The following is a 14,773-nucleotide window of genomic DNA, read 5'->3' as shown; positions in this document are numbered from 1 at the left end:
CAGTGCCCGTGTACACAGTCTGCACACAGCCAGGCTTCTTGCTCTGCCAACAGAATGGTTGAATGGGTTGAATGGTGAACACAGCACATGTGGGTGCTTTTAGGCCCTGCTGCTGGGGCTGCAAGGGGTACTTACAGATAGCTGCTGAATATTTGGGTGCTCTTGGCTTCTAAATGCTCTGAATTTGCTGTTTTGTCTTGTCCATTGTAACGCTGAGAAGAGAGGAAGGGGCCCCCTCTAGGCTACAGCATCCTGTGTTGCCTCTTGCATGTTCTTTTTTTTTTGTTCAAAACCTTTTATTAACAAAAGCAGTGGAGGAGAAGTAAGTTTACATGCAGTTTAATATGTCTGTCTGACACTTAAGACTGTACAGCGCTTCCAAGCGGGATGGCACAAATTATGAGAATGATCTGGTCTTAATCGTTCGCAGAGTACAGCAATCAGAAGACATGGCAGCTGCAGTGAGACCATAAAGCACCGTGCTTAGTGGTAAGCATGATTGATTCAGACCACAGCTTGCGACTGCAGGGAGCAGCTTTCTAAAAGCTGGATTTCTTCCTCTGAATGAAGTTGCAGTTAGTGCTTATTTCTGGCAGTAGTTAAAATGCTGCTTGTCACATACAACATGATACTGCAGGACTGAAAACCAGTACCTTCCAATGTCCGCTATCATTTAATCTGCTGTGAAACTTCGTGCAACCTTTGAGACTTGCCTACTCGAGTCATGTTTGTTTAAAACAAGGATTGCAGTGTCAAATGATAGCATAGTGTAAATAGTTCAGCTAAAAATAATAGTAAGTAAGGCATACATTTCTTTAGAAAATTCTTGGAGCAAAACCAAAAATATTTGGGGCCGAATGCTGTTTATTCAGATTTCTTGTTGCGGTTGTCTTTCCAGATGCGGTAATTGAGCGTAGAAGCCATGGTTAGCCAAGCTAAATATGGAACCATCAAATAAGCGGCTGTTCTGTTGATGTGATACCAGGAAGCAGTGGTAGCTGCTGCTGTACCAGTTGTGAGCAGGAGAGTCACCAGCCCCTAAAACACAGGAAGGTGGTTAGTGTCCTTTTCCTCGTTGCGTTCTCTTTAACTAGATGGTATTTGTATGGCTCTTTCCACTTAGCACTGACACTGTGCAGCTCCCTCTGTGAGCTGACTTCTGAGGACATTGCTGAGCTAGGGGTTGACCTGACTGATACAAAGGTACAGCAGTCAGAAGGGAAGGGCGCTGCAGCTGGGAGCAGACAAAATCCTTCTCATCCATACTCCTCCATTTTTCCTTTTTTTCACCTCTTGTTAGCAGAAATAGTCCCTTAGCCACATAAACTCACTCAGTGTCTTTCTGCTGTTGATGCTGCCCACAGAGATGCGGTGTGGTTGAATTAATTACGGGTTGCAAAGAGTTCTGCTATTAAAACATAGCTCTTACTTAGGGAACCAGGCAAATCAATTTCTAATACTGGTTTTTAAGGTGAGCTGTTGTTCTTCAGCATGCAGAAAGCTGGTCTTGTCTAAACCAGATGCTGATGATGTGACTAATGATAAGCTTCTAATCACCACTGTTTGCCAAAGAGATACCAAGGAATTTTACTAAGGCATAAATGTTTACATTTTGTAGTCACAGAAGACTCTTATCAAAGGGTGTCAGAAAGAGCTACTGGTAATCTAAACATTTAAGGGTGTTGTAAATTCTCACAGGTGGCTGCTGGCAGGCAGTAAGAATGGCAGCAAACTTCTGCAAGCCATCTTCTGTACTGATAATACAAATCAGGTTCAGTTTCAGAGAGAATCATGATGCACGTTTTAGCCTCATCACCTTGCAAATGACTTCAAAAGCATATGCTGAAGAAACAAACTTACTCACCCATCCCATTTTGTGAGCTCCAAAAAATATGGGAGTCCATGCCCAGTTTAATGCCAGCTGCCCTGCATACAAGCCCAGAGGAACCACCGCCTTCTCACTGAAGCCCCCCAGTTCCTTCCATACCAGGTAGGAGCTGTATCTGAAGAAAGCGAATGCAAGGTATAATCCTGTATGTCTGTTAGAAAGCAGCCGTGTTTTCTTAAACAAATTAAATCTCTTCAGTGTCAGAGTCTAAATTCACTTGGAAATGTCCTGGTGCTACTTGACAGGATGGCTGACTGTGAAGGGTTGCTTATCTGCTGCAGACAGCAAGATGGAGAGAAATATTCCCTGTTCTGCCAGAGTTCTCATTTCTAGGTGCAGAAAAGCAGATAACTTACTGCATTTCAGTCTTAATGGAGTAGTAGAAGTGGAAGCAAGTCAAAGACTTTTGAAGGCAAGAGGTAAGAGAGGAAAAAGATTTACCTTTGAACTGAAAGAGATCAATTAGAAAAGGGAGTACTCATCACCCAAGACTCTTTTTTGTCCGTTTGACTTTTCCATTAGACATACCAATGCAGCTGACTACACAGTCATTCCAAGAGTCCCACAGACCAAATGCCAACAATCGGAATTACACCCCCCGTTTTAGAATTAGTAACTGTATACAGATTCCATCTTCTCACAGGAGTCTGCTAGGCGTGTGAGCTGCACTGTGCACTTGGTGAATAGCAGGGGGCTCAAATGTATTTCTGTGGTAGTGAACTTCTAAGTTGTTGCAGCCTACATATCTCAGTCACATGGGGAGGATTTCTTTTTGTCTCGGATGCAGACAGTGACTCAGGCTTGCTTCGTGACCACATCTTTCTTAAAGACTAAACAAGGCAACTTTAGGAGCTTTTTAAACTTTGCTTTTAATTATTTATTGCTTTTAATATTCTCAGATTCTATACGAATGAAAAGTCTTAACCATTGCAAGGGATGTGTGTGCATGGCAAGTTATGGAAGCAAACACCTGATGATAAAGACATTTTCAGTCAGCTGAAATGTAGTATGCTCTATGTAGTAGAGCTCTATGCTCTATGTAATGTGTAGCTGAAACCACTTACCTCAGAACGTATTGCCTGCTTTTGGTATTACCAAAGCAAGTGATTGTAAAAAGATTTAATGTGATGTCCAGATTTATTATGAGAATTCAAGAAACGAGTTTACAGATCATACAGTCAGCTTGAAGGAAGCCCCCTCAGCCCCTTTCTCTCTGAGAAAAGGCATTTTTCTCAACGGACAGCAACCCAAATTCTAACTCAGAACACACAAGAGCAATTAAATAAATATACACATGTACCCTGTAAGAAGAGGAAAGAAGAAAGAATACAGACAGAAAAGAGCATGTGAATCTGTAAAAATGACAAAGCCTTTATTTCCAGAAAAGTAAACCAAAGTGAGAGAATGTTAAATTGGTTTTCTTACACGTTCAGGTATGTTTTCAGATATTGGATCATTGCTGTATTTTGCAATAGGAGTTGTAGTATTTAAGTTAACCTGCAGGATAACGACATAATGCTGGGAAAGAACGCGTCTCTCTTATTTAACTGCTTTAAAATACTTGGCAGCACAGCAATTACTGTCAGAAGAACAGGGAATCATGAGGCCAAGTACCATTCACACAGGTACCCGAGGAGACAGCAGAGGGTTTCAGAGCTCTAGAGAAGAAATCCTGGAGCCGCCTCATTTCACTGCTGCCAGTTTGGCAGGTCTTCCCCTCCGACCGAATAAGGAAAGCAGATGAATGGCAGCTTTTCCAACTGCTGCTTTTGAAGTGGACAGTTCTACATACAAAGTGTGGCCACACGCAGCTCCCCGAAATGTGCTGTTACCTGCTAGACAGGCAGCTCAGCACAGTTTCTTGCAGACATACAAGCCACGAAAATAGAATAATAGTTTTCTAGTCTAGCATTGTATAATGAGCAACCTGGAGATCACGTAAGTGTATTGATAGGATGTGAAAAACATACCCCATAGATGTATAGAGGGCTCCCCAAACTGGAGCAAACACACAGTTAGGGGGACACCAGGATGGCTTCTGCAGAGATTCATACCACACTGGGATTTCCTTTCTGGTTATCTTGCTTCCTAAAACTCCTCCTGCATGGGGCAGGAGTGTGAAGCCAACAGCTGAGGCCCAGGCTGGTACCACTTCCATTGAGACTGAATCTGAAACAAACCCAAACATGCAGATCAGCAGAGTCATTTTAAAAGGAAACAACTATTCCATATTTTCAAGGCAGATTTTAAAAGTATACGCATGTAGGATCTGGTCACAGCCTACTCCTGTCATTCACTGCAGCTGAAATTAATGGATCACGCATTGGCTTCACTGGACAATACTCACCTGCATATAGGAAGCTGTCATTTACTTTCTGGCTTTTATGAGCTTTCACTTCCTTCTCAGCTTTTTGCAGTAAGGGTACTGAGTTTTACCTACATCAATATTCTCATTTGGGTATACCAGAGGAATTAATGCAGTTTGATAGAAACTTGCATGTCTGTATTTAGTAAAAGCTCCATTCGCTCACTGAGTGGTGCACTCAGGAATAATGCAGTGTGTGCTTGCCTGCGCTCAAGCAAAATAGATCTATACATTGTGTTGTGTTTTTAGCCTTGGAGGGTGCCCAGTGAGTGGTGAGATGGATGTGGTAAGTAGCAAATGCTTGTCAAACTGTCACAAAATAAAACACTGTGGAGGGTGATGATCTCAGTGGGTAGGTGGAGAACGTACCGCTGGCTTCTTCCTAAAGCAGGCAATCAGCTGTAGCCATCATAGCTACCATACCCATACAGTGTGCAGGATTAAAACTGCCTGTGGAAGTAACACAAAGTGACACCTCACCCTGGTAGTTGAGCTGCTTGAGTTTGGCTGTGGACACCAATAAAAAGAGTAAGGAAGTAAGCAGGGAAAAAACTTGGTTGCCATTTTTCTGGCCAAAAGTTAATTGCTACAAAAGATCAGTGTTTAGGGTGCTAAAACGCAAATAGATGAGAGGTATGATAAGAAGGGCAGAACCAAAACACACTTTTTCAAATACACCCAATTCCTGTTAACCTGTTAGGCGGGCAGCAGGAAGGAATCACAAAAGACACTGCAGGAGGGAGTGGGAGCCCTAGCCTGTGGAAACCCCAGGAGAGAGCTGTAGAGCAGGCAGTACTCAGAGATATGCCAAAGGAGGGTGTCCTCTTGGTGTGGCACTTTGTCTGGGCCTGCTTGTGAAGGTTTTGTTGGTACAGCTGTGTCTGATGCAATGAGGAGACAAGCAATGAAGCAGAGTAAATCCACTGGTAGCAGATGTGCTTAAGAGTAGGATGCTGCACTGATGGCATTAACTGTCAGCTCAGCTGACACCCTGAGTTTTTAATGTAGGGAACAGGTGGGAGCCAGGCCAGCCAGGGACATCTCCTGCACAATGGTCTTGCTCCGCCCAGCAGATGTGATGAAGATTAATTTAATTTTGGTAGTTGGGACCACAAGGCTGTGTAGGATAGTAAACATTTCAGGTGGTAGGTGCAAAGCAGAGATCTACAGGCAGAGCAGCATAGACGGATGGGAGAAGCACACAGGGCAGGGAAATCTGTAAGGAGTTAACAAAAAGGGCCATGTAGGCGGTGGGGCTGCCTCAGGGGAGAGCTGTAGGAGGGGAAAGAGTGGGAGCGCACAAAAATGACAGCAAACAAAGCAGTAAAGCTGTCAAAACCAAACGGAAGGGTGAAGTGGTGCAAGGCAAAAGACAAGCAGTGCCAAATGCAGAACTGAGCTAGGGAGGATTGGGGATGGAGAACAATGCACTAGGTTGCTGGAGCTGCACTGGGTCTTGGGTGGAGGATGGACTACAAGGAAGGGAGGAAAAGATCCGCATAGCTCTGTGCTGTGGTCACCGCTGCACTTCCTGCCCTGTGTCCTTCCTGCTGCTTTACCACAAAGTTTCTTATATGGAGTAAAGGAGTTAAGGCATTCTCCCACATCTTGGTCTTCTGTGGTTGTCCTCAGATGGTAATTCCCAAAGGTTGTGTTAGAAGCTGAAAGCTCAGTTCTCACCAGTCGTTACACTATTGACCACATTGTGAATAAGAAGAGCATACCGTGGCTTAGTTCTGGACAAACACCTCAAGGTGCTGGTCAGCTCTGCTGCCCCAGCACACTGATCCGATGCCAGCAGGTTTCCCAAAGGGATAAGTGAGGACCTCAGAGGCTTTATACTTTGGCCACAGAAGCATCAGGGCAGCTTCCTGCAGGTATCAAGCTGCTGGGCTGTGTCAGGCATTGTTCCTTCTGTCAGCTTCTCCCCAGGGAGGAAAGGCCCGATGTGGTTTGCAGGCTGAAATTGCTGAATGCCAATAAACTGGAAACACTGCTCTGCTGCAGTCAGTGACTTAATGAAGAAGCTGCAGACCTGTTCCTCCATGTCGGAGGAAACACTAACAAGAGAAGAAATCAGGAGGGCAAACAAAAACGGGGAAGGTACAAAGCATAGAAACAGGGCAAGCAGGGCAAGTACCACTGTGCTTGAACAGCAGATGGGAAGATTCAGAAGCAAAGAGACGGAATGTACTGGTTTGAATTGAATGTCGGTGTCCTGTTCTTTTGTCTGTTGTTATTACTAACCACGTACTGTGTTTCCCAACAGCATTTCTCAGGAATTGCCAGCATTGCAAAACACTTCCCTGTATCACACAATTGCAGTGTGCCAGAGGGTCGGTCTGGTAGCACCCAGCTGTCTACCAGCAGTGGAGTTCTGTATTTAACTCCCCAGAAACTAAGCTCCAGCATCAACTGCCCATATAAAGCAACAGCTAACTCATGGAGCCACTCTGGCTAACTCTGGAAGAAGCTGTGTCCGTCTTTGGTTACTCAGCGCAGGTTTTCAGTGATCAAACAGCGGAGATGTGCTGGATCCAAATAAAGAAGCTGGGACTGGAATGGCAAAGGATCAGCAGCAGTGGCAGGCGCTTTTGACAGAAGGTGCAGTGTGTAAAACCACAATGCAAGGTGACAGAGGAGAAAACACATTGAAGGGGGCTACGTGATGCAATCTGATCTCAGAAAAGCTTGTGCTAATACAGTTTCACCTCCAACCTTTCACCACACAGCTTGCAGCCCAGTCCCAAATGTGCAATGCAGCAATAAGTCTGTGCTGTGTGTGGCATGCCTAGGAAACCTCTGAGAGTAATGGAGTCAAAGGGTTCATAAAGCATTATCAGCCCTGCCTTCGTTTCAATGTAGCTTGCTACCCACCTTTGTTGGAAATAAGCTTGATGCTCACAGATTTAGGCCTGAAAACCATCTAAGTTTTTATGATTAGCTATGATAAGACAACTAAGATGATTATTATTATTACTTTACATTAATGATGCTGTTATTGTTTATAACTGCAGTTACTCATTTAGAATTACATACTGCAACCACCTGATGTTTGCAGGAACTCACTGGGGCCAAAAGCAGGTTCCCAGCCACCCCACACCAGCTGAGATGGTAGGGAAGAACAGCCATGCAAACCTGATCCTTCACCCACTTGTGGGATCCTTCAACCACTTGTGCCCCATGCTCACAGATGTGCAGGTTCTGCACTTGGAAACATCCAGACTGTGAAACAGACAGCTTTCCTTCACTGTTTTGCTTGGGGCACATCCTGACTTCAAAGCACATGCAGACACCTGAAGTTACCTAGCGATAACTTATCTGGCACAGATATGCTAGCACAGCCCCTCCACCTGCATCCATTACACAACCTGCTCTGCTTTCCCAGTCTGGTCCCAGCTCCACTGCAGGGAGAGCTGGTTATACAGTACTTTTGCATACTGATTTGCATACTGAAGAAACCATGCTGTCTGTGGATGGTATCTGCAGCATGCAGACATTTTGATCTCTGCTGCTAAACCACCACAGCTGGAGATCTTTACTCCCTCAACACACTTCATAGAAGCTTATTTCTGTTCCTTCCCTTCACCTCTGCCCTGTGATGTCTTCTTTATCATCCTGCCCATTTTCTGCTTAGTCCTAATCTGGCTGCAGCAGGCCAGTTTGCTTTACCAGTGTTAAAATACTGCTTCTGGCTATTCAAAGCTGACCTGTCTGGCGATAGTTCCAGCTCTGTAATGCACCAGGAGAAATAAAGAGGAAAATTAGCGATACTACAGCTTGCCGCCTTCTGTCTCTTTGCAAGTTGCTTCCCTGTGATGGCTCAATGTACAGAAAGTGAAGCGGAAGCTTTCCATGTCCTCTCCTTTGTCTGGAAAAAAGAACAGGGTGTGGAGAACAACGTGTACTGCAATAGATGAGCCAACATGCCTCAGGCTGGTGAAGAAGGACCCAGAGCTGCTAAAGGCCCTTCAGAGTGAAGGAGCAGCTCTCTGAGAGCCAGGTGGGTGCCTCCCCCTATCCAGCCCAAGAGCTGCCAGAGAGCAGGAACAGAGGAGGGCAGCTGCTTCCATTGCAGTGCTATATCCTTGCTCTGATAAACCTCTGACTAATCCCCTTAAGTAACTTTGTGCTGGCTTTCCAATCACATGGCGCTTAAGTTACAGCTATTGCATTAACAGTGCTGAGGAAAATCTCTCAGTGGGGCCAAGTTACCCACACAGCTCTGGAGTTGTGGTCCTGGGCACGTTGAGGCAGACAAAGCAGCAGAAGTTGGGAGTGAGGCCCACCAGGATAGATACTTGCCCTCTGTAATGTATTATTTTGAGGGCAGTACATTTCTACGCAGGTCTGAAAGGCAGCAGGCACATCCTCAGTGGGAAAAGGCTCCACATCACATAGCTGCCCAAAGGATTAAGGGGTGCACGCTTGATGGATAGCGATAAACCTCTTAGGTCTGCTGTGGCTTTAGCTGCTGGGAAACCATGGCACTGAAGACAAAGTTTTGTCACAGCACGTGGTACAGAACTTTGCTGCCTCAAAGCACTCTTATCCTTTCCAGATGGCAAAGCCATGATGCGCTGAAACAATCTGACCCACACACTGAGAGGCAGCCCTGCCCGCTGGGACAGGATCCACCTGGCTGACAATTTGCCATTCACTGCTCAATCTCTTCTAACTTTCCCCACGTACATTTGTATAAGATCCTCTAAACAGGCTGTATTTAGAGACAAAGCACCTTTTAGATAATCTTCCTTTGCCACTGCTTCTCAATCGTCATCCGTGTATGTAATAAACACAGATATTTCCCATGTAGATGCTGTGCAGGCCTGGGAGTTCTTCAGACAGAGCGGGGTGTGAGAGAACCCCTTCAAGGCCTGCCTCCATAGCGGAGGGCTGTTGGCGGCCCACAGCTAAGCCCCAGTCACTGTGCAACGCGGCCAGCGCCCTTCGTGCGGAACCAAAGGGAGAGCGGTGCTTCTGTGCGGGCTCAGCAGCTGGGGGCTCCCCAGGAGCAGGACGGGCCCCTCTGTACCACAGCTGCTTGCTGACGGGTCCGCAGCCCCAACAACCGAGGAAACCGAGAGAGCGGTGCAGCACAGAGATAGAAAAGCGAGCCAAGTCGTCCCTATCAGGAAGACAACAGCACTCAGCACAGCTCGGGTCTGTTCCTCTCCGCCCAGCTAAGCAGCACGGCGTCGCGGAGCCGCCCGCCCAACCTGAGGCGCTGAGTGGTACCATTTCATAACCTTCAGCCACTCAAAATGACGGCACGACTACAACTGAGCCGTGGCACGTCTCGCTATCTGTGAAGTAACCCCGCCGCTGGGCGTTCAAATACTGAGCACCTCGTTTTGTTCCACAGCCACCACCTGCAAATCTAAAGAGAAAAAAGCCCAGTCCCTCCCGGCGCCCATGAAGAAACTTCCCATTAGGAGTCGTCGTACCATTCTGGCTCCCAGCACCGCGGCACGCGAGCCTCCCCGCCTCCCCCCCCCCCCCGCCTCCCCCACCCCCTGCCGGGGCCAGGAGCGGCTCAACCTCAGCTCCCGCCACGGCCAGGGCTCGCATCCCCCCTCACCTCTGCTCTGCTCCGCTCCGCTCTCGCGCCGCCACCGCCGCCTCTGCAACGAGGGCCCACCCGCTAGCGGGGCCCGCCCCGAGGAGGGGCCGCGGAACGGCGCGGCGCAGGTCGAGCAGTGGGCGGCGGGGCCGCTCGGTTCCCGGGGCAACGCGGGCGGTGGCCATGGGCAGCCGGGCCGCGACAACATGGCGGCTCGCTGGCTGCAGCGGGCGCGGCGTCCTGCGCGACGCAGCGCGGCGGCGGGGCAGCTCGCTCCGAGGCGGTGGGGAACGGGCGGCGAGCCTGAGCGAGCTGCTGCAGAGCTCGGTGGGGGACGAGGAGCCGGGCGAGGGAGAGGCGGCGGGGGGGAGGCGGGAGCAGCGGTCTCCGCGGGAGGGCACAGTGCTGCTGTTCCCCGGGCAGGGCAGCCAGTTCGTGGGGATGGGCCGCGGGCTGCTGCGCTACCCCGGCGTGCGGGACATGTACCGCCTGGCCGAGAAGGTGCTGGGCTACGACCTGCTTTCGCTCTGCCTGGAGGGGCCGCGGGCCGAGCTGGACCGCACCCGGCACTGCCAGCCCGCCGTGTTCGTCGCCTCCCTGGCCGCCGTAGAGAAGCTCAACCACCTGCAGCCTAAGGTAGGCGACGGCGACCGTCGGGGCCGCGACGTGGCTCCCGCCGCTCGGCTCCTACACTGGCTCCCCCCCGCGGCTCTTCCGCTGACGGCCGCGTGTGTCTGTGCAGGTGGTGGAGAGCTGCGTGGCCGCTGCCGGGTACAGCGTGGGCGAGTTCGCGGCGTTGGTGTTCGCCGGAGCCATGGACTTCGCGGAAGGTGGGTCAATTTTGCTTTCTGCTTCCGCGGTTTGCTTTGATAGGCCTAACGTCGTATTAAAAGCACCAGCCTTGGGAAGGGACTGGAGTCCATAACCGCCTGAACGCCAGCCAGCAGTGTGCCCGGGTGAACTAGAGGGCCAGTGGTGCCCTGGCTTGTATCAGAAATAGCGCTGCCAGCAGGAGCAGGGAGGGAATCATCCCCCTGTACGCAGCACTGGTGAGGCTGTACCTCAAGTACTGTGTTCAGTTTTGGGCCCCTCACTACAAGAAAGACATTGAGGCCCAGGAGCGTGTTCAAAGAAGGGCAACAAAGCTGGTTTAGGGTCTGGAGCACAAGTCTTTTGAGGAACAGCTGAGGGAGCTGGGATTGTTCAGTCTGGAGAGGGGGAGGCTCAGGGGAGACCTTATTGCTCTCTGCAACTCTGTTGCAGTGAGGTAGGGGTCGACCTGTTCTCCCAAGAAACTAGTTATAGGACACTAAGTAATTGCCTCAAGTTGCACCTACGAGGTTCAGATTGGATATTACAAAGAAATACATACCTGCAAGAGCGGTGATGCATTGGCACAGGCTGCCCAAGGAGGAGATAGAGTTACTTTCCCTGGAGGTGTTCAAGAAATGTGTAGATGTGGCACTGAGGGACATGGTTAGTGAGCACGGTGAAATGAGTTGATGGTTGGGCTGGATGGTGGTAGTGATATTTCCAACCTTATCAGTTCTGTGATTCTCACTCCCAGCGTGAGCAAACTGCCTGTCTGCACTCACCTGTCCCCTTCTCCCCTCAGCACTCTGTGCTGTGAAGGTGCGTGCTGAGGCCATGCAGGCGGCAGCGGAGGCCGTCCCCAGTGGGATGCTGTCAGTCATCGGCAGACGAGAGGCCAACTACAAATATGCCTGCCTGGAAGCCCGTAGGCACTGCGAGTCACTGGGCATAGACAGCCCCGTGTGCGAGGTCTCCAACTACCTGTTCCCAGATAGCAGGGTCATCGCAGGGCACATACAGGTACTGCTGCAGGAGATGCACCTGATTACTTCAACTTCACGTATTAAAACTGCTCCAAAAGTAATGCCACCTATTTTATTTTGTTGGCCTGCAATGTCAGAGGTGGATGTTGGTGGTACAGCTGTAGAGGCTGAACCTTCCAGCCAATATTCTGTTACATTCTGTTGCCACGTGACAGATGGCAGTGGAGGGGCAACCTGACAAAATGGCATCTGAGATAGAATTGCATATAAAGCAGAGGGATGTCACTGAATTCACCCATGTGGAAGAAATGGCACCCACTGGCAGTCATCAGCACTTAATGAATATTTGTAGGGACCAAACAGTGGATGCGAGCACATGGTAGCAGCAGATCGTACATTTCAACAGTAGTGACAGCAACCACAGGTCACCTCCGCTGGTACAGGTATTTATGAGCACAGTACGCGGGCTCTTGTTCACTACTGGCAAAAATGCATAGCTAATGGTGGGGACTATGTGGCAAAATAGTGTTTTGTAGCTGAGAATTTGCTCTATCAAATAGTCTTATTGTGCTCTTTGTTGTAGTTTCCATGGAAATAAATAGGAGGCATTACTTTCAGAACAACCTATGTATTTGCTTTGTGGGGTTGTTATTTTTTCCCCCAGTGTGTGCTTGGTGGTTGGGTAGGAGAGGAGTGGCTCTACTGCTCTGGACCTGGAGAGGCCATTCTGGCGGACATGGAATTCTGTTGTGTCAGGCAGTGACTGTTCTGTCTTTTTCTTATAGGCTTTGGAGTTTTTGCAGGAGAACGCCTCAAAATTCTACTTCACACGTACCAAAATGCTTCCAGTCAGCGGTGCCTTCCACACACGGCTGATGGAACCAGCAGTAGAGCCTCTGGCTGAGGTCCTGAAATCCATTGAAATTCAAAAACCACTGATTTGTGTCTATTCCAATGTTGACAGCAAAAAGTACATGCACTCAAAGCACATCCAGAAACTGCTGGTGAAGCAGCTCGTCTCACCCGTGCTGTGGGAGCAGACTATGCATTCCATTTACCAGAGGAAGCAGGGAATGGAATTTCCATACACATATGAGGTGGGTCCCGGTAAACAGCTGGGAGCAGTTCTCCGAAAGTGTAATCTGAAGGCCTGGAGGCAGTACAGCCACGTGGGTGTCACAGAGGAAGAAGAAGCGGCGGAAACATAAACAGCTTTTAGAGAAGAATCCATGCGACTTGTGCTTTCCGCAGTGTACAAATGTCAGGCTCCTGAAAGGGGAAGTGTGAGACACCGATGGCTCTTCACAGCAAGAGGAGCACCACGCGTCACCACGGGAGATGTTCTTCACTGTGTGCCTTGGGTGTGGAGTGGGAGCTCAGCTCTCCCACCTGCACCAGGACTGCAGCTGTCAATAAATGCACCAAGCAGCTTTCTTCTTGGCCCGCATCCTGCATGCAGTGTCCTTGCTCTTTTTTTTTCCTTTATGTATTTTGAATTAGTGTGAGAGGTGGGTGTGCGTACTCAAATTACTGCCAGCAGTAGCACTGTCCGTGCAGGATGTGCCTCCTGGATTGCACTGTGCTGTCTGATGCAGGCCTGATGATGCCCCGCTGAGGTATGGGGCTCCTTTAGGTGACTCCATCCCCATGCAACCACTCAGTGCAGGGGTGCTCCCATGCACTAAGCTGCCTGCTGTGATGTTTGCCTCCAGCAAATCCTTTTGTTTCTCTGTTGCCACCTAGCCATCAAATAAGGCAAAATATGTGGATTTGGGTTGGTTTTGGTGGTTTTTTTTGGCAGAAGGGATATGTTTTTCCTAAGGTTTAAGCTAGCGGTAAACGATAGAAGTGTTCTTGTTTTTTTAGATGCTTCAGAGCATGTAATTGCTGGCAGGTAGTTCCCATGTGGAAGGAGGCTGTTTTATACGTAGCCGCTCATTGTCACACCAATGCTGGGTTACCTTGTAAGTCCCTGGCAGGGCTCAGAGTCAGAGCTGCTGCTGCATCCTGGCTGTGTGTAGTGTAGGGCTGGCCAACCACTGGCTCACCAGCAGGATTACAGGCTCCTTATGCTGTTCTGGAACTTGTGACAATTACAGGATGCTCAGGAAGTCAGATGAGCTTTGCTGTTTGTCTGGGAGAAGTGCTTAAAGCTCTAAGGAAAATCAGAAAGCAGCCATTTGTTATGGAATTGTGTACAAAAGTGCAGGCAAAGGCTGTGCTGTGGGTGCACAGCTGAGCAGTAGCTTTGGCTGATCTTTGATCTTGCTGTCTTTTTAGTTGTGGAATTTTGTTAGTATAGTGTTAAGTAGATATGTAGGAAAAGTAAATAGGGTAGTGCTGAAATGACCATACGCACCTTCATTAATTGATTAGGAACTGCAGAATAAATTCCAGTTACAGTATGAATTGGTTCATTAGTTCATGTTTCTGAAAAGCTCTGTCCTTAGCTGTGGTCATTCAGCGGGGCGTCACTGAGCTGTTCTGTGAGCTGATGAAGTGGGCAGCCGCCCCACCTGCCTGCACAAATCCCAGTTTGGCACGTGGCAGCATTACCTACCAGCAGAATGCAGGATTGTCTGCTTTGTTATTGAGCTATTGCAGACTGCCAAATGTCAGGGTTACTGGGACAAAAGTGATGTCAGTGAAGTCTTATGTCAGAGGGGATGTGTTACTTAGTCAGTGAAGCATGGCAAACTCAGCAGTTGGTAGTTGGAATATTTCAGATAAATCTCAATCCTAAACACCTAACGATGAGCTGTGTTAGAAGTGTCTGATTCCGTCTTGTAAGACCCAAAGCAGCTTGTGTAATAGTTGAAACTCTATATGGCATACTGGTGCCACTGAGTTGGGTTTTCATATAGTGCATGATGGTTTCCAGACTTTTTTAAAGTAACATACTGGGGGTAATTTTCCAGACCTGTATTCTGTTTATACTGTGCTTGCCATATATCTGTATATATATATGTGTGTGTGTGTGTATACATATAATCAGCATGTTTTGCATGGAATAAAAGTTCTTTGGGAGAAACATGATAGAACCTCTGTCTGCAGGAACAGTGTGTTAAGTGACCCCCTGCCATCATGAAATGCAGAATGCTGAAGCAACATCTGGGCCCTGGGAGCCTTGTGTTCTCATCAGCCTTGCTGGGGGCAGAAAC

General features: G+C 48.5%; 2 protein-coding genes across 2 annotated transcripts; one reads left to right on the top strand and one right to left on the bottom strand.

Moving 5' to 3' along the window:
* Positions 1–323: 323 nt before the first annotated feature.
* Positions 324–10,453, bottom strand: TSPO (translocator protein). The gene is made up of 4 exons (XM_015869896.2): positions 9,835–10,453; positions 3,859–4,057; positions 1,865–2,003; positions 324–1,038 (listed from the first exon to the last, which is right to left on the bottom strand). Exons 1-4 carry the CDS (start codon positions 10,022–10,024, stop codon positions 865–867), a joined length of 702 nt encoding a protein of 233 aa, XP_015725382.2. The 5' UTR covers positions 10,025–10,453; the 3' UTR covers positions 324–864.
* On the top strand, positions 9,984–14,650 carry MCAT (malonyl-CoA-acyl carrier protein transacylase). Its single transcript, XM_015869876.2, has 4 exons — positions 9,984–10,452; positions 10,559–10,646; positions 11,432–11,649; positions 12,398–14,650. Exons 1-4 carry the CDS (start codon positions 10,000–10,002, stop codon positions 12,818–12,820), a joined length of 1,182 nt encoding a protein of 393 aa, XP_015725362.1. The 5' UTR covers positions 9,984–9,999; the 3' UTR covers positions 12,821–14,650.
* Positions 14,651–14,773: the final 123 nt, after the last annotated feature.

The sequence above is a fragment of the Coturnix japonica genome, chromosome 1, assembly GCF_001577835.2.
Source record: "Coturnix japonica isolate 7356 chromosome 1, Coturnix japonica 2.1, whole genome shotgun sequence".
NCBI classification, from domain to species: domain Eukaryota; kingdom Metazoa; phylum Chordata; class Aves; order Galliformes; family Phasianidae; genus Coturnix; species Coturnix japonica.
Note: the sequence above shows the minus strand (reverse complement) of the source record. Positions and strands in the feature narration are given on the sequence as shown.